This window comes from Ranitomeya variabilis, chromosome 2 (genome assembly GCF_051348905.1).
Source record: "Ranitomeya variabilis isolate aRanVar5 chromosome 2, aRanVar5.hap1, whole genome shotgun sequence".
In the NCBI taxonomy this organism is placed as follows: domain Eukaryota; kingdom Metazoa; phylum Chordata; class Amphibia; order Anura; family Dendrobatidae; genus Ranitomeya; species Ranitomeya variabilis.
This window is the reverse complement of record NC_135233.1, coordinates 28210185-28229948: the sequence shown is the minus strand read 5'-3', so window position 1 is coordinate 28229948 and position 19764 is coordinate 28210185. Positions and strand designations below refer to the sequence as shown.

At 44.4% G+C, this 19764-nt stretch overlaps 1 protein-coding gene across 1 annotated transcript in view; it reads right to left on the bottom strand.

Moving 5' to 3' along the window:
- The window catches only part of DNAH14 (dynein axonemal heavy chain 14), a 173230-nt gene that overhangs the window by 88253 nt on the left and 65213 nt on the right, over window positions 1-19764 (bottom strand). Inside the window, exons 27-32 of the mRNA XM_077282193.1 lie at window positions 19668-19755; window positions 17888-18138; window positions 11511-11742; window positions 11348-11401; window positions 10305-10450; window positions 9012-9080 (exon numbers count right to left, since the gene is read on the bottom strand). Of these exons, the coding sequence (XP_077138308.1) occupies window positions 9012-9080; window positions 10305-10450; window positions 11348-11401; window positions 11511-11742; window positions 17888-18138; window positions 19668-19755 (840 nt within the window). The remainder of the gene's footprint in view (window positions 1-9011; window positions 9081-10304; window positions 10451-11347; window positions 11402-11510; window positions 11743-17887; window positions 18139-19667; window positions 19756-19764) is intronic.

The following is a 19764-nucleotide window of genomic DNA, read 5'->3' as shown; positions in this document are numbered from 1 at the left end:
GGATTTGTCCTTTGCCAGACGCTGTGGGTTTAGCCTAGAGCCTTTGGAAGTTCCTATCCCTCTGAAGGGTATCGACTCCACACCTTTGGCTAGGAATAAACCACAATTCTGGACACAAGTGACTATGTGTATGACTCCTGACCATCGGGAGGTGATTCGCTTCCTTGTGTTGCATAACTTGCATGATGTCTTAGTGCTTGGATTGCCATGGTTGCAAACTCATAATCCAGTCCTCGACTGGAAAACAATGTCTGTGTTAAGCTGGGGATGTTGGGGGGCTCATGGGGAAGTACCTTTGGTTTCCATTGCTTCATCTACTCCCTCTGAAATTCCGGCATTTTTGTCTGATTTTTGTGATGTTTTTGAGGAGCCTAAACTTGGTTCTCTTCCCCCTCACCGTGATTGTGATTGCGCTATAGAATTGATTCCTGGCAGCAAGTTTCCCAAGGGTCGTTTGTTCAATCTGTCTGTGCCTGAGCATGCTGCTATGCGAGAGTATATTAAGGAGTCCTTGGAAAAGGGACATATCCGTCCATCCTCATCCCCTTTAGGAGCAGGTTTTTTTTCGTGGGTAAAAAAGATGGCTCCCTGAGGCCCTGTATTGATTATCGCTTGTTGAATAAGATTACAGTCAAATACCAGTATCCTTTGCCACTATTGACTGATTTATTTGCTCGTATTAAAGGGGCAAAGTGGTTCTCTAAGGTTGATCTTCGGGGTGCGTATAATTTGGTGCGGATTAAGCAGGGAGATGAGTGGAAAACTGCATTTAATACGCCCGAGGGCCATTTTGAGTATTTGGTAATGCCTTTTGGTCTTTCTAATGCTCCTTCAGTCTTTCAGTCCTTTATGCACGATATTTTCCGTAAATACCTGGATAAATTTATGATTGTGTATTTGGATGATATTTTGATTTTTTCGGATGACTGGGAGTCGCATGTTCAACAGGTTAGGAAGGTTTTTCAGGTTTTGCGGTCCAATTCTTTGTTTGTAAAGGGTTCAAAGTGCATTTTTGGGGTTCAGAAGATCTCCTTTTTGGGGTATATTTTTTCCCCTTCTTCTGTTGAGATGGATCCTGTCAAGGTTCAGGCTATTTGTGATTGGACGCAGCCTACTTCCCTGAAGAGTCTTCAGAAGTTCTTGGGCTTTGCTAATTTCTATCGTCGATTTATAACTGGGTTTTCAAGTGTGGTTAGACCTCTGACTGATTTGACTAAGAAGGGTGCTGATGTTGCCAATTGGTCCTCTGCGGCTGTGGAGGCCTTTCGGGAGCTTAAGCGCCGCTTTTCTTCTGCCCCTGTGTTGCGTCAGCCTGATGTTTCGCTCCCTTTTCAGGTGGAGGTTGATGCTTCCGAGATTGGAGCCGGTGGCGGTTTTGTCGCAGAAAGGTCCCGATTGCTCAGTGATGAGATCATGTGCATTCTTCTCTCGAAAATTTTCGCCCGCCGAGCGAAATTATGATGTCGGTAATCGGGAGCTCTTGGCTATGAAGTGGGCATTTGAGGAGTGGCGTCATTGGCTTGAGGGTGCTAGACATCAGGTGGTGGTCTTGACTGATCACAAGAATCTGATTTACCTTGAGTCTGCCAGGCGTCTGAATCCTAGACAGGCGCGCTGGTCTTTGTTTTTCTCCCGGTTTAATTTTGTGGTTTCATACTTGCCGGGCTCGAAAAATGTGAAGGCAGATGCTCTTTCTAGGAGTTTTGAGCCTGACTCCTCTGGTGATTCTGAGCCTACGGGTATCCTTAAGGATGGAGTGATTTTGTCTGCTGTCTCCCCAGACTTGCGGCGTGCTTTGCAGGAGTTTCAGACTGATAGGCCTGATCGTTGTCCGCCTGGGAGATTGTTCGTTCCAGATGAGTGGACCAGTAGAGTCATCTCAGAGGTCCATTCTTCTGTGTTGGCAGGCCACCCTGGAATTTTTGGTACCAGAGATTTGGTGGCCAGATCCTTCTGGTGGCCTTCCTTGTCTCGGGATGTGCATACCTTTGTGCAGTCTTGTGATGTTTGTGCTCGGGCCAAGCCTTGCTGTTCTCGGGCTAGTGGATTGTTGTTGTCCTTGCCTATTCCGAAGAGGCCGTGGACGCACATCTCTATGGACTTTATCTCGGATCTCCCGGTTTCTCAGAAAATGTCTGTCATTTGGGTGGTGTGTGACCGTTTTTCTAAGATGGTTCATTTGGTACCCTTGCCCAAATTGCCTTCTTCATCGGAGTTGGTTCCTTTGTTTTTTCGGAATGTGGTTCGTTTACATGGTATCCCGGAAAACATCGTTTCTGACAGGGGATCTCAATTTGTGTCCAGGTTCTGGCGAGCGTTCTGTGCCAGGATGGGCATTGATTTGTCTTTTTCGTCTGCGTTCCATCCCCAGACTAATGGCCAGACGGAGCGAACTAATCAGACCTTGGAGACTTATTTGAGGTGTTTTGTGTCTGCTGATCAGGATGATTGGGTCGCCTTTTTGCCGTTGGCAGAGTTTGCCCTCAATAATCGGGCCAGTTCTGCTACTCTGGTTTCTCCTTTCTTTTGCAATTCAGGGTTTCACCCTCGTTTTTCATCTGGCCAGGTGGAATCTTCGGATTGTCCTGGAGTGGACACTGTGGTGGATAGACTGCACCAGATTTGGAGTCATGTGGTGGACAATTTGAAGCTGTCTCAGGAGAAGACTCAGCAGTTTGCTAATCGTCATCGTCGTGTGGGTCATCATCTCCGTGTTGGGGACTTGGTGTGGTTGTCTTCTCGTTTTGTCCCTATGAAGGTGTCCTCTCCTAAGTTTAAGCCTCGGTTTATAGGTCCTTATAAGATTTTGGAGATTCTTAATCCTGTATCTTTTCGTTTGGATCTACCAGCATCTTTCACCATTCATAATGTCTTCCATCGGTCGTTGTTGCGGAGGTACGAGGTACCAGTTGTTCCTTCTGTTGAGCCTCCTGCTCCTGTGCTGGTGGAGGGTGAATTGGAGTATGTTGTGGAGAAGATTTTGGACTCTCGCATTTCCAGACGGAGACTTCAGTATTTGGTTAAATGGAAGGGATACGGTCAGGAGGATAATTCTTGGGTGACTGCCTCTGATGTTCATGCTTCGGATTTGGTTCGCGCCTTTCATAGGGCGCATCCAGATCGCCCTGGTGGTTCTCATGAGGGTTTGGTGCCCCCTCCTTAAGGGGGGGGTACTGTTGTGAATTCTGTTTTTGGGTTCCCTCTGGTGGTTACTGGTGGTACTGGTTGACTGGTGTCTTGTTTTTTCCAGTGCACCTGTTTCCATTAGGAAATTGGGAGTCTCCTATTTAGTCTGGCTTCCCAGTCATTGCAGTGCCGGCAATCAATGTTATCAGAGCACCTTGTTGCTTGCTTCCTGCTCCAAGTCTGCAAGTCAGCTAAGTTGAATCTTTGGCTTTTGTGTTTGTTTTGTCCAGCATGCATTTTCATATCTCGTGCGGCTGGAAGCTCTAGTGATCTGGAATTGGTACTCCGGTGTCATGAGTTGACAACGGAGTTAAGGTAATTCCAGGATGGCTGTTCAGGGTTTTGAGGTGACCGCGAAGTCCTCTTTGGTATATTCCGCTATCTAGTCAGAGGGCCTCGCTTTGCTGAATCTATATTCATACTGCGTTTGTGTTTTCCTCTTACCTAACCGTTATTATATGTGGGGGGCTACTATAACCTTTGGGGTTTCCCTGGAGGCAAGTCAGGTCTGTGTATTCCTCTATTAGGGGTAGTTATTTCTCCGGCTGGCGCGAGGTGTCTAGAGACAACGTAGGCACACCCCCTGGCTATTTTTAGTTGCGTGTTAGGTTCAGTATCGCGGTTACCTAAGATACCATCCTTCCTAGAGCTTGTCCGTTTTTTGCCTAAGTCCCTGCCATTGGGAATCATGACAACTACCCTAGACCACCAGGGATACTGTCACTGAGTCTTACACTACACTAGACCACCAGGGATACCGGCACTAGATCTTACACTACACTAGATCACCAGGGATACCGGCACTAGATCTTACACTACACTAGACCACCAGGGATACTGTCACTGAGTCTTACACTACACTAGACCACCAGGGATACTGGCAATGAGTCTTACACTACCCTAGACCACCAGGGATACCGGCACTAGATCTTACACTACACTAGACCACCAGGGATACTGTCACTGAGTCTTACAATACCCTAGACCACCAGGGATACTGTCACTGAGTCTTACAATACCCTAGACCACCAGGGATACTGGCACTGAGTCTTACACTACCCTAGATCACCAGGGATACCGGCACTAGATCTTACACTACACTAGACCACCAGGGATACTGTCATTGAGTCTTACACTACCCAAGACCACCAGGGATACTGTCACTAACTCTTACACTAGCCAAGACCACCAGGGATACTGGCACTGAGTCTTACACTACCCTAGACCACCAGGGATACCGGCACTAGATCTTACACTACACTAGACCACCAGGGATACTGTCACTGAGTCTTACACTACCCAAGACCACCAGGGATACTGTCACTAACTCTTACACTAGCCTAGACCACCAGGGATACTGGCACTGACTTTTACATTACCCTAGTCCACAAAGTATACCGGAACAAACTTAATAATAAGAATAATGGCACCACATAGTCCTCCATACAGTATAATGACCCCATACAGTGCTCCATATAGTATAACTAGCTGTACTACCCGGCTTCGCCCGGGTTAATGACTGCTGTTAGCAAAATAGAATGTGTTAACAAAAATTTATTCTGCACACAAAAACCACAAAACAAATAGATAGAAATGTAATTATTAAAAGGCAAAAACTAAGCAAATAGAAGCATTTCACAACATATATTAGCTTTGTTATACTGAGAATGTCTTTGTTGCCTATATTAACCAATCAGAGCTCAGGTTAATTAACTGTAGCAAAATAGAAGCTGAGCTGTGATTGGTTGCTATTGGCAGCCTGATAAATCCCCAGCCAACAGGAAGCCCTCCCCCCTGGCAGTATATATTAGCTCACACATACACATAATAGACAGGTCATGTGACTGACAGCTGCCGTATTTCCTATATGGTACATTTGTTGCTCTTGTAGTTTGCTTATTAATCAGATTTTTATTTTTGAAGGACAATACCAGACTTGTGTGTGTTTTAGGGCGAGTTTTATGTGTCAAGTTGTGTGTGTTGAGTTGCGTGTGGCGACATGCATGTAGCGACTTTTGTGAGATGAGTTTTGTGTGGCGACATGCGTGTAGCAACATTTTGTGTGTTGAGTTGCATGTGACAGGTTAGTGTAGCAAGTTGTGTGCAGCAAGATTTGTGCATGGCGAGTTTTGCGCGTGGCGAGTTTTATGTGTGGTGCATTTTGAGTATGTGCAAGTTTTGTGTGAGGCAACTTTTGCATGTGGTGCAACTTTTGTACATGTGGCAATTTTTCTGTGTGTGCAAGTTTTGCATGAGGTGAGTTTTCCATGAGGTGAGTTTTGCACGTGTGGCGAGTTTTGCGTGAGCCTAGTTTTGCATATGGCGAGTTTTGCATGTAGCGAGTTTTGAGTGGTGACTTTTGTGTTTCGACTTTTATGTGGCGAGGTTGGTGTGTGTGTGTGGTGAAATGTGTGCTGAGGGTGGTATATGTGTTCAAGCACGTGGTAGTGTGTGGCGCATTTTGTGTTTGTGTTCATATCCCCGTGTGTGGTGAGTATCCCATGTCGGGGCCCCACCTTAGCAACTGTACGGTATATACTCTTTGTCGCCATCGCTCTCATTCTTTAAGTCCTCATTGTTCACATCTGGCAGCTGTCAATTTTCCTCCAACACTTTTCCCTTCACTTTTTCCCCATTATGTAGATAGGAGCAAAATTGTTTGGTGAATTGGAACGCGCGGGGTTAAAATTTCACCTCACAACATAGCCTATGACGCTCTCGGGGTCCAGACGTGTGACTGTGCAAAATTTTGTGGCTGTAGCTGCGACGGTACAGATGCCAATCCCGGACATACACACATACATACATACACACATTCAGCTTTATATATTAGATATACCTGTATGTAATCTCCTGTATATAGTATATACCTGTGTGTCATCTCACCTATATATAGTATATATCTGTGTGTCATCTCCTGTATATAGTATATACCTGTATGTCATCTCCTCCTATACATAGCATATACCTGTGTCATCTCCTCCTGTATATACTATATACCTGTAGGTAATCTGCTCCTGTATATAGTATATACCTGTGTGTCATCTCCTCCTGTATATAGTATATACCTGTATGTCATCTCCTCCTGTATGTAGTATGTACCTGTATGTCATCTCCTCCTCTATATAGTATATACCTGTGTGTCATCTCTCCTGTATATAGTATATATCTGTGTGTCATCTCCTCCTGTATATAGTATATACCTGTGTGTCATCTCCCCTGTAAATAGTATATACCTGTGTGTCATCTCCTGTATATAGTATATAGCTGTATGCCATCTCCTCCTGTATTAGCCCTCGTTCACACGTTATTTGGTCAGTATTTTTACCTCAGTATTTGTAAGCTAAAATGGCAGCCTGATAAATCCCCAGCCAACAGTAAGCCCACCCCCTGGCAGTATATATTAGCTCACACATACACATAATAGACTGGTCATGTGACTGACAGCTGCCGGATTCCTATATGGTACATTTGTTGCTCTTGTAGTTTGTCTGCTTATTAATCAGATTTTTATTTTTGAAGGATACCAGACTTGTGTGTGTTTTAGGGCGAGTTTCGTGTGTCAAGTTGTGTGTGTTGAGTTGCGTGTGGCGACATGCATGTAGGGACTTTTGTGAGATGAGTTTTGTGTGGCGACATGCGTGTAGCAACTTTTTGTGTGTCGAGTTGCATGTGACAGGTTAGTGTAGCAAGTTGTGTGCAGCAAGTTTTGCGCATGGCGAGTTTTGCGCGTGGCGAGTTTTATGTGTGGTGCCTTTTGAGTATGTGCAAGTTTTGTGTGAGGCAACTTTTGCATGTGTTGCAACTTTTGTGCATGTGGCAATTTTTCTGCGTGTGGCAATTTTTCTGCGTGTGCAAGTTTTGCGTGTGGCGAGTTTTGCACGTGTGGCGAGTTTTGCATGTGGAGAGTTTTGCGCGTGGCGAGTTTTGAGCGGCGACTTTTGTGTTTCTACTTTTATGTGGCGAGGTTGGTGTATGTGTGGTGAAATGTGCACTGAGGGTGGTATATGTGTTCGAGCACGTGGTAGTGTGTGGCGCATTTTGTGTGTGTGTTCATATCCCCGTGGTGGTGTGATTATCCCATGTTGGGGCCCCACCTTAGCAACTGTACAGTATATACTCTTTGGTGCCATCGCTGTCATTCTTTAAGTCCCCCTTGTTCACATCTGGCAGCTGTTAATTTGCCTCCAACACTTTTCCTTTCATTTTTTCCCCATTATGTAGATAGGGGCAAAATTGTTTGGTGACTTGGAAAGCGCGGGGTTAAAATTTCACCTCACAATATAGCTTTGACGCTCTCAGGGTCCAGACGTGTGACTGTGCAAAATTTTGTGCCTGTAGCTGCGACGCCTCCAACACTTTTCCTTTCACTTTTTCCCCATTATGTAGATAGGGGCAAAATTGTTTGGTGAATTGGAAAGCGCGGGGTTAAAATTTCACCTCACAACATAGCCTATGACGCTCTCGGGGTCCAGACGTGTGACTGTGCAAAATTTTGTGGCTGTAGCTGCTACGGTTCAGATGCCAATCCCGGACATACATACATACATACATACATACACACACACACACATTCAGCTTTATATATTAGATGACCCCACATAGTCCTCCATACAGTATAATGGCTCCACATAGTGCTCCATACAGTATAATCACCGCACATAGTGCTCCATACAGTATAATCACCCCACATAGTGCTCCATACAGTATAATCACCCCACATAGTGCTCCATACAGTATAATGGCCCCCATATATTTGTCCATACAGTATAGTGGCCCCACATAGTGCTCCAAACAGTATAATGGGCCTCATATATTTGTCCATACAGTATAATGGCCCACATAGTCCTCCATACAGTATAAAGGCCCCATATATTTGTCCATACAGTATAAAGGCCCCACATAGTGCTCCATACAGTAAAATGACCCCTCATAGTGCTCTATACAGTTTAATGCCCCACACATAGTGCTCCATACAGTATAATGGCCCCACATAGTCCTCCATACAGTATAATGACCCCACATAGTGCTCTATACAGTATAATGGCCCCATATATTTGTCCATACAGCATAATGACCCTTATATAGTCCTCCATACAGTATAATGACCCCACATAGTGCTCTATACAGTATAATGGCCCCATATATTTGTTCATACAGCATAATGACCCCACATAGTCCTCCATACAGTATAATGGCCCCACATAGTACTCCATACAGTATAGTGACCCCACATAGTCCCCGGCATTGCGGGGCAAATATAAGCACCCTGATGGCCAGATTTGGCCCTTGGGCCAGACTTTGACATGTGTGGCTTAGAGGATCCACCTGACCTAGTAAGCCCTAAGAGTTTTAGGACCACCATGGGGGTTGGTATCATCCCCTACACTATCAGAGAGCACCAGAAATGTAGACTTTCGCCCTTCTGCTGCCCTATTTTCATGGATCAGGTACAGAAAGAAAGTTTTGTTGTGAGAGAAATGCGTTGACCTATTTTAAACTTTCTATAGACAAGGAGCAGAATATAAATAAGTGGAGACTGGGAACATCCCGAGAAGGAGAAGACTCAGCTCTAGACACGTCCTCAGTTCCAGATGTATTATGCATATTCTGTACTACGCTCCACCACGGGCAGCTCCGATTCAAACACGCCACTACAGTTAAAGGGGGTCATTAAAAAACCTCAAAAACGGCAGCGAAGCCTCACAACCCCTCGTTACCGCAGACTGTTCTCCTATGTATAATTTATTGCGATGAAACATTTTATATTCTGTATGTTAGGAAGAAAAAAAAAAGAAAAAAAAAAAAGTAATTCCTCTACCTACCTGGGATTCATGGTAATGAAGACTCCGCAGGACATATTCAGACGGATCTCTCTGCCCTCGAACACAAACCTACATGAAACATGACAATCAAGAACCCAGCAGGGGAGCATTAATAATTCCCATTTTTATAATTTTAGAGCCGGATATAAAAAAAAAAATGCTATTAGAACCTAAGGGGTGTGTAAACTTTTGCAAACTTTTTTTTTTTTTTTAATATTCCTTCAGTACATCTAAAATAAAATGAAAAAATGGTGTCTAATCTAATGTATGCTGCAGACTACGAACAAACCTTGTGTAGTCTGACCCCGCAGTCATGTGCTAGTCTCTTACATCCAGAGCAGAGGGACCGGTGTGATGAGACTGCAGAGGGTTTGCAATCTGTGATTGTGCAGACGCATAGTAACTTTATAAACTGTGTTTGCAAATCGCCTTTAGATGCACTGGACAATCAGAAAATAGTTTGCATAAGTATACACACCCTTTCAAAGTAAAGAAACAGCAATTCTAAATCTCCAACAGGGTCCCAAAATATCAGGTCTTAACAGGGGTTGCTTCAGGATCCTATCTTCAGGAGCGCACCCATCCCCTGCCTTACAGAGTCCCGACTGCTAGGGGCCAATGCCCTTCTGATGATTGACACTTTAAGTCAGAGGCCTGGCTACCCCACTGGTCCGAATTGTGTGATTTCCCGCCTCCCTGACTGATGAATATACCCCGAATAGCTTGATGCATGAAGGGTTCAGGCAGATTCACTGAGGACTGGGGTATTTGCTGACACAATAGACTGACATTTCCAGTTTTCTGCAGCTCAGCTTTGCTGTACACACTGGGACACGATGAGCAGAGTCATCTCATAATGATTAGACGGCAGGTAAGTTAATGACGGCTGTATTCTACTGCTGGAAGACTAGGAAAGTAACACTATGCACACAGATAAGACTGTATGCGGCTCCCCTGACACTCGGTGGTCTCTGGTGCAGGGACCATACACCATCATTTCCCGGAGACGGAAATAAATCTGGGGAGGTTTTTGCAAATAAACAGTAAAATAAGAAAAATATAACAAAAAACTACAGCTCAATACACAAGACATCACCTTAAATTGGACGGAGTGTTAAAAAGCCAAATCCCCCGGGAGAAGCCTTTGCTATCAGGTAGCGCAGACCTGCAGAGGAACTGGGGGAAAGTGGGTGCAGAGGGACGCACGACCCCAACGAGGCCAATTCTGACCCAGGCCTCGGGGGCTTCTTTCCTCAGTGTAATGGTCCTTCTAGCACTGGGCATGTACAGTACCTGATGGCCTGGCTGTCCTTCGCTGATTTGATGGCATGTATCTGAGAGGCGATGACTGACAGCACTTCTACATCTATACGGTTAAACTCATCAAAACAGCACCAGGCTCCAGACTGCGCCATTCCGGAGAAAAACTTCCCCATCATCTGAAATACAGGGGAACGCGTTACTACAGTACTGATCCTCTGCTGACCCCAATATCCACAACCAGGCCGAAAACCTGCAATACATGACACACAGGAACAATGCTGGGGAAGACCCTGAAGCTTATCCTCCCCGCCGGCCACAATTCCACAGCTTACAAATACAATTCATACTCTTATCACTGTGTATATAATTTACATTACTTACCCTGCACAGATATAGCCTGAATTATACTCCAGAGCTGCACTCACTATTCTGCTGGTGCAGTCACTGTGTACATACATTACATTACTGATCCTGAGTTACATCCTGTATTATACTCCAGAGCTGCACTCACTATTCTGCTGCTGCAGTCACTGTGTACATACATTACATTACTGATCCTGAGTTACCTCCTGTATTATACTCCAGAGCTGCGCTCACTATTCTGCTGGTGCAGTCACTGTGTACATACATTACTGATCCTGAGTTACATCCTGTATTATACCCCAGAGCTGCACTCACTATTCTGCTGGTGCAGTCACTGTGTACATACATTACATTACTGATCCTGAGTTACATCCTGTATTATACTCCAGAGCTGCACTCACTATTCTGCTGGTGCAGTCACTGTGTACATACAGTACATTACTGATCCTGAGTTACATCCTGTATTATACCCCAGAGCTGCACTCACTATTCTGCTGGTGCAGTCACTGTGTACATACATTACATTACTGATCCTGAGTTACCTCCTGTATTATACTCCAGAGCTGCACTCACTATTCTGCTGGTGCAGTCACTGTGTACATACATTACATTACTGATCCTGAGTTACATCCTGTATTATACCCCAGAGCTGCACTCACTATTCTGCTGGTGCAGTCACTGTGTACATACATTACATTACTGATCCTTACCTTGTAGTCCAGGCTTTCTGAGCAGTTGAACACCACACATTGTTTTCCCAACGCCTGCAAGAAAAATATAGAAAAATCTAATCATTCCTGGGTGAACTGACCGCCCAGTGATCCTCTCGGAGCAGCGGGATGTAAGGCCAGGCTATATAATCTGCAGGATTACTTTGGCTAGATCTTTCACAGTTTCGGTTTTTCCGGTACCGGCCGGCCCTGCCGGTGATCCTCCGAGATGCAGATCCAGGGCTCCAGTCAATGTCAGCCAGCAGCGGTCAGTGAGGGGAGTGATGACCAGACGAGAAGAGCAGCCCAGGTACTCATAGCCGTACATGAAGGAGGCGCCGGCCTGCACCACGTAGCAGGAGTTATTCTGCTTGTTCCATTCATATCGAAGCTGCCTGCAACAAAGGAGAAGATCTGATACTGCGGCATCAAAAGCGGCCATTGTTCTAGCACTGCCTCCTTGTAAATGAAGTATGCACAGATTGTACTGCCTCCCTGTCTTTTTCTGTACATGAGGTAGGTACAGATAGTCCTGACTTCCTGTAAATGAAGTATGCACAGATAAAACTACCTCCTGGTCTCTTCCTGAACATGAGGTAGGTACAGATAGTGCTACCTCCCCATCTCTTACTGTACATGATATAGGTACAGATAGTGCTACCTCCCTGCCTCTTACTGTACATGAGACAGGTACATATAGTGCTACCTCCCCGTCTCTTACTGTACATGAGATAGGTACAGATAGTGCTACCTCCCCATCTCTTACTGTACATGAGGTAGGTACAGATAGTGCTACCTCCCCATCTCTTACTGTACATGATATAGGTACAGATAGTGCTAACTCCCTGCCTCTTACTGTACATGAGACAGGTACAGATAGTGCTACCTCCCCGTCTCTTACTGTACATGAGATTGGTACAGATAGTGCTAACTCCCTGCCTCTTACTGTACATGAGACAGGTACAGATAGTGCTACCTCCCCGTCTCTTACTGTACATGAGATTGGTACAGATAGTGCTAACTCCCTGCCTCTTACTGTACATGAGACAGGTACAGATAGTGCTACCTCCCCGTCTCTTACTGTACATGAGATTGGTACAGATAGTGCTAACTCCCTGCCTCTTACTGTACATGAGACAGGTACAGATAGTGCTACCTCCCCGTCTCTTACTGTACATGAGATTGGTACAGATAGTGCTAACTACCTGCCTCTAAGGCTACCGTCACACAGTGCCATTTTCATCGCTACGACGGCACGATTCGTGACGTTGCACCGTCGTATGATTATCGCTCCAGCGTCGTAGACTGCGGTCTCACGTTGCAATACACGGCGCTGGAGCGATAATTTCATGACGTATTTGCGATGTAGAAGCCGTTGGTTACTGTGCGCACATCGTATACAACCTGTGTCACACGATGCAATCATGCCGCCACAGCGGGACACTAGACGACGAAAGAAAGTTTCAAACGATCTGCTACGACGTACGATTCTCAGCGGGGATCCGGATCGCAGTAGCGTGTCAGACACAACGATATCGTAACGATATCGCTAGAACGTCACGAATCGTGCCGTCGTAGCGATGAAAATGGCACTGTGTGACGGTACCCTTACTGTACATGAGACAGGTACAGATAGTGCTACCTCCCCGTCTCTTACTGTACATGAGATAGGTACAGATAGTACTGCCTCCTGGTCTCTTCCTGTACATGAGGTAGGTACAGATAGTGCTACCTCCCCGTCTCTTACTGTACATGAGATAGGTACAGATAGTGCTACCTCCCCGTCTCTTACTGTACATGAGGTAGGTACAGATACTGCTACCTCCCCGTCTCTTACTGTACATGAGATAGGTACAGATAGTGCTACCTCCCTGCCTCTTACTGTACATGAGACAGGTACAGATAGTACTGCCTCCTGGTCTCTTCCTGTACATGAGGTAGGTACAGATAGTGCTACCTCCTGGTCTCTTCCTGTACATGAGATAGGTACAGATAGTGCTACCTCCTGGTCTCTTCCTGTACATGAGATAGGTACAGATAGTGCTACCTCCCTGCCTCTTACTGTACATGAGACAGGTACAGATAGTACTGCCTTCCTGTCTCTTCCTGTACATTAGGTAGGAACAGATAGTCCTGCCTTCCTGTAAATGAAGTATGCACAGATAGTACTGCCTCTCTGTCTATATAATGTAGATACGGATAGTACTGCCTCCCTGTACATTAGATACAGTGACTTGCAAAAGTATTTACCCCTTTGACTTTTTACCTATTTCGTTCCATTACAACTTATGTTAAATATTTTTGTAATCTGATTTGTGTGTGACGCATCAGCACTAAATAGTCTAAGTTGGTGAAATGAGAAAAGTATAGGGAGAAATTTCATTTATGGGATCAAATAACTAAAAATCGCCTTGTGCATAAATATTCACCAGTTTTGCTATCAAGCCCCTAAACATTTTGAGTGCAAGCAATTCCCTTCATAAGTCCCATGCTTAGTGACAGGACATCCCATTGTGTGTAATCTAAGTGTCACATGTCTGTCCGTATATGTACTTTACCTTTTCTGAATCTCCACAGAGGCTGCAACACCATTAACAAGTGGCAGTACCAACCAAACACCACCATGAAGACCAAGGAGATCTCCAACCAACACCATGAAGACCAAGGAGATCTCCAACCAACACCATGAAGACCAAGGAGATCTCCAACCAACACCATGCAGACCAAGGAGATCTCCAAACACCACCATGAAGACCAAGGAGATCTCCAAACACCACCATGAAGACCAAGGAGATCTCCAAACACCACCATGAAGACCAAGGAGATATCCAAATAAGTTAGGGACAATGTTGTTGAGAAGTACAAGTCAGAGTTGGATTATAAATAATCTCCAAATCTCTGATGATCCCCGGAGCACCATCAAATCCATTATCATCAAATGGAAAGAACATGGTACCACAACAAGCCTGCCAAGAGAGGGCCGCCCACCTAATCTCTAAGCCTGGGCAAGGAGGGCATTAATCCGAAAGGCAGTACAGAGACCAAAGGTAACCCTGAAGGAGCTGCAGAGTTCCCAAGCAGAGACTGAAGTATCTGTCCATACGACCACAATAAGCCGTACACTCCATAGAGGTGGCCTTTATGGAAGAGTGGGCAAAAAAAGCCTTTACTTACACACAAATTGTAAGGCTCGTTTTGAGTTTGCAAAAAAACATGTGGGAGACTTCCCAAATGTATGAAGGAAGGTGTTGTGGTCAGAATAGACCACAAATTGAACTTTTCAACTACCAGGTAAATGCTATGTCTGGCGCCAAACCATCACAGCTCATCACCCCTAGAACACCTTCCCCACAGTGAAACATGGTGGTGGCAGTATTATGCTGTTCAGGATGTTTTTTGGCAGCAGGGACAGGAAAAATGGTCATAGTTGAGGGGAAGATGGATGGTGTGAAATACAGGGATATTCTTGAGCAAAACCTGTTTCAGTCTGTCAGTGATTTGAGACTAGGATGGAGATTCACCTTCCAACAAGACAATGACCCAAAGCCTACTGCTAAAGCAACACTCGAGTGGTGTAAGGGGAAAGGTGTAAATGATTTGGAGTGACCTAGTCAAAGCCCGGACCTTAATCCAATGGAGAACCTGTGGTCAGACTTAAAGATTGCTGTTCACCAGAGGAAACATCTAACTTAAAGGAGCTGGGGCAGTTTTGCCTTGAGGAATGGGCAAAAATCCCAGTGGCAAAATGTGGGAAGCTCATAGAGACTTATCCAAAGCGACTTGCAGCTGTAATTGCCAGAAGTGGAGGCTCTACAAAGTACAGACTATAAAGGGGTGAATAGTTCTGCACACTGAAGTTTTCAGTTATTTTCTCCTATTTGTCATTTGCTTCACAATAAAAAGAAAACCAAATGTTCACAGTTGTCGACATGTTCTTTACATGAACTGATGCAAACCCTCAAAAAAACAGTGAAATTCCAGGTTATGAGGTAGCAAAACACGAAAAATGCAAAGGGGGTTGAATATTTTTGCAAGCCACTGTAGTTAAAAATAGTACTGCCTCTTTGTAAATGAAGTATGCCAGATAGTGCTGCGTGCAGATAGTACTGCCTCCCTGTCTCTATGTGTACATAATGTAGGTACATATAGTACTGCCTCCCTTTCTTTGTGTACATAATGTAGGTACAGATAGTACTGCCACCCTGTCTCTCTGTGTACATAATGTAGGTACAGATAGTACTGCCTCCCTGTCTCTTTGTGTACATAATGTAGGTACAGACAGTACTGTCTCCTGGTCTTTTTCTCTAAAATTATGGACAGTATGTACAGATAATACTGCCTCCAAGTCTCTATCCGCAAGGAAGGCAGTACTTTCTGTACATGATTTAAATAAAGACAGGTACAGTCTCCTTGTCCTTTGTATGTTCAGACAGAAATGCCTACCAGTCTCTTTCTGTAAATGTAAGCACAGATAGTACTGCCTCCTTGTCTCTTTCTGTAAATGTAAGCACAGATAGTACTGCCTCCTTGTCTCTTTCTGTAAATGTAAGCACAGATAGTACTGCCTCCTTGTCTCTTTCTGTAAATGTAAGCACAGATAGTACTGCCTCCTTGTCTCTTTCTGTAAATGTAAGCACAGATAGTACTGCCTCCTTGTCTCTTTCTGTAAATGTAAGCACAGATAGTACTGCCTCCTTGTCTCTTTCTGTAAATGTAAGCACAGATAGTACTGCCTCCTTGTCTCTTTCCGTAAATGTAAGCACAGATAGTACTGCCTCCTTGTCTCTTTCTGTAAACTGCATAGGTGTAAAGCACTAAAATCAGAAATTTACACAGAGATGCTATGGAGAAAATCATGGTGACAGGGATCAGAAATAAACAGATGAATAATTACACCATCTCATGAGATCTGCATGTGACTGGGCATTCGGACACAGAATTAACCTTAACTATTTGTGCACTGCAGACCCCTGTGTCTAAAAGGCAATGGAGTCTGCATGTAACCATTAATTGGGAGAATAATGAGGGGCGATTGCAGCTTTAATCTTCACCTGCTACACTGATATGTGACGGTATAAATCTCATTATGTGGCACTGTGTGGCGGTATATTATGCAGAAGATAATCTGTAATGTTATATGCACATATTTTACTGTCTATTTCTGATCACTTATCCCGCTCAGCAGCGTCTTGTAAATCTAGACGCTAATAACCCACGTAATATGACTCAATACCCCAAACTACCAGCCTTCTGTAGTCCCCCACATGCAAATATTTTATATTTTTGTGTCCATAACAAAATATATCCGCAGAATAACCCCCAATACAGGAGGATGGGAGTTATAGTAAGCGCACCTGGAAAGAAAGCTTTTTGTAAGATTTTCTGCATTTAGATGAGCCGGTTGAAGTCATTAGTCTGCTGCTCGTTATCTCTGAGAATGACAGGCCGACGAGGAAAAGTGCAAGGAGAAAATGTAAACTAAACCCAGCTAATAGATGAGGGCCCCCTCCACTTATACAGAAGTAACACCGTAAATGCCTAAAAAACTAGGAAATCTGGGTCTTCTCTCTTTTTAAAAAATGATTGTCTAAGTCAGAAAACTCACATCCATATTCTAATATAAGGGTGGTCCTGTGTTCAGGACCCTCATCTCTTAATCAGAGAGGAGAGAGGTGACAAAGAATCTCTATTCTGGAGGACCCGACCTGAATGGAAAGTGTGTAATGCTTCATTTCTCCTGCGGGGGCACTGCAGAGAAACTAAACACTTATTGCTTGGCTCTAGCCCATTACAGCAGATCATTTGGGGCACCAGTAGGGGGACAATTTGTAATCAGCGCCCCTTAAGGTTCTCCACCTCATCCATACACATTAGACAGACGTCGGACGACTGATCGACAGCTAAGTCCCCCCGAGTCCTATCCACAGGGATTCCTGGCTTGGCTGAGTGCTCCGCCATTCTCTGCCAGACTCTCCTGTAAATCCCATGTGTTGGACTCTTGTCTCCCCTGAAGTCATGTGTCAGGGGAGAATTGACATTACATTGTCGGACTATCCCGATTTTAAGACAAAATGTATATGGCGGACTATAGAGGCCATCAATATTAGATTAGTGGAGGTCCAACTCTTAGCCTCTCCCCCACCGATCAGCTATTTAAAGGGGTGACATGATTGTTTACCCTGCTCTGCACTGCCCAACTTTTGTCAGTGGCTGTGCAGGGTATTGCAGGGCAGTCCTATTTAAGTCAATCATGTTTGGTCATTACATAGGTTAAAGGTCTCCACCATTCCGAAACTCCTCCTGTTCTCCCTACCCGCTCTTATGCCTCCTTTGGTCAATAACATTTGCCCCTTGAAAGCTGGTACGCTGCGGGGAGTTGTAGCCGGCCATTATTTTCCCATGCAGACCCAGTAGGTGAAATGTTGACCATGTAGAATGAGGTCCTAACATTCTTTCCGAGTGCTCGAAACTCTGGCTGATAGAGGGAATGGTGAGCAGGAGGACCCATTAATGACGTCCATTCAGAATGTTGGGACCTACCTCGTCCACTCAAAGTCTTCGGCAGTGAACACCTTGTTCCTTACTAAGTCGGTCAGGACGTCCCGGCAGTGCACATAGAGAGTGAGCAGAGCCTCCAGGGTTTTCTTCTGGTGGAGAAGACGGACCTCTACAGCCAGTTCTGCCAGATCACCAAGACGCCTCTCCAGGATGGAAAGGACGGCTCTCAGCTCCAACTCTGGGTCCTCGCTAGAGAAGCCCTTCAGACAGTCCTTACTGAACATTATCTGGCTCTGTAATAAAAAAAAATACAAACATGTTAATTATTTCAGGAAAAAACATCTCGCCAACCATTAAGCATGGTGGTAGATCAATCACACTTTGGAGTTGTGTTGCAGCCAATGACACGAGGAACAGTTCACGGGTAGAGGGAAGAATGGATTCAATGAAATTTCAATAAATTCTTGATGCAAACATAATACCATCTGTAAAAAAAAAAAGCTGAAGTGGAAAAGAGGAAGAGGATGGTTTCTACAAATGGATAATGATCCTAAACACACGTCAAAACCCACAGTAGACAACCTCAAAAGGCGCAAGCAGAAGGTTTTACAATGGCCCTCACAGTCCCCTGATCTGAACATCATTGAAAATCTGTGGCTAGACCTCAAAATAGCAGAGGATGGAAGACGCCCCAGGAATCTCACAGAACTGGAGGAATTCTCCAAGGAAGAATGGAGGAAAATCGATCAAACAAGAACTCAAAGACTCTTGTCTGGCTACAAAAAGCGTTTACACATCAGTACGATTGTGATGATACCAAACGTGGTCTGCTACAAGAGACTGACAAACTGGACACTGCTGCATTTAAAAGGAGGGCAAAGGGGTGTCAGCGCCGGATGAAGCGTAATTAAATGCGAAACAGCTGTAGCCCAGTTTCTGTGTCTCTACCATGGATTAATATATTATCATGGAGGAATAAAGGATAATAAATGCGCCAGTGGCGAGTGTCAGTTTTTCTTTCTTCTAAATAGAAAAAAAAATTGGAATTTTGTAAATAAAGTTTTGCTTGTTTCACCATTTTCTGATATCTGTATTTTTTATGTTTCTGTTGATGGAGCTTGCAAGGGCTTTTTTTTGCGTGGAGTGCTGTAGTTTTTACTGGTACATACAATGTTTTGATCGCTTTTTATTGCATTTTTTGAGGGCCATTATGGCGACCAAAAATCAAAAATTCTGGCATTTTCTTTTTTTTCTTTTGGGAGTTTAAATTACGCTTTTAATCATCTTATAATTTGATCATTTGGACTTCTTTACGGAAACAACAATACCAAATAGGTCTCATTTATTTCTTTAACTGAGGAAAAGTGTGGGGGTGTAACAAACTTTAATATATTTTTTTATATTTTTTCTTTACTTTATTTTTTTGTCCCTTAGGAGACATGAACATGTGATCGTTAATACTACACAATGTAATATGGCAGTACTGAAGTATACAGTTAAATGGCTGGGATTCAAAGGAGGACCAACATGGCAGCCACGGGGGACCATCCGCAGGCTCCTGTCCGCCATGCTGACCTACTGGCCACCTGCAATTGCATCACAGAGATTGTGAAAGTGAGATGACACAGGACACAAAAAACATTAGAAAGTTGCAATATTTTAGATTTACACACAAACAGAAAAAGCCTTGGTGCAGTATTTGCATTGATCTGTAGCTAGAGAATAAAACTTTTTAGTTTCCATTGACTCCTATGGGGACCAATCTTTACACAGGAGAACTTTACCAGTGACTGCCCAGTGCCGGGGTCGGTAACACACGTACCACTACAAGAATGACCTGTCCTGGGTGGGAGAGTGCCCATTTCTTAAAATCTGACTTGTCCCAATCCAACACTCCGGCTCTCATCATCCTGGGAAGA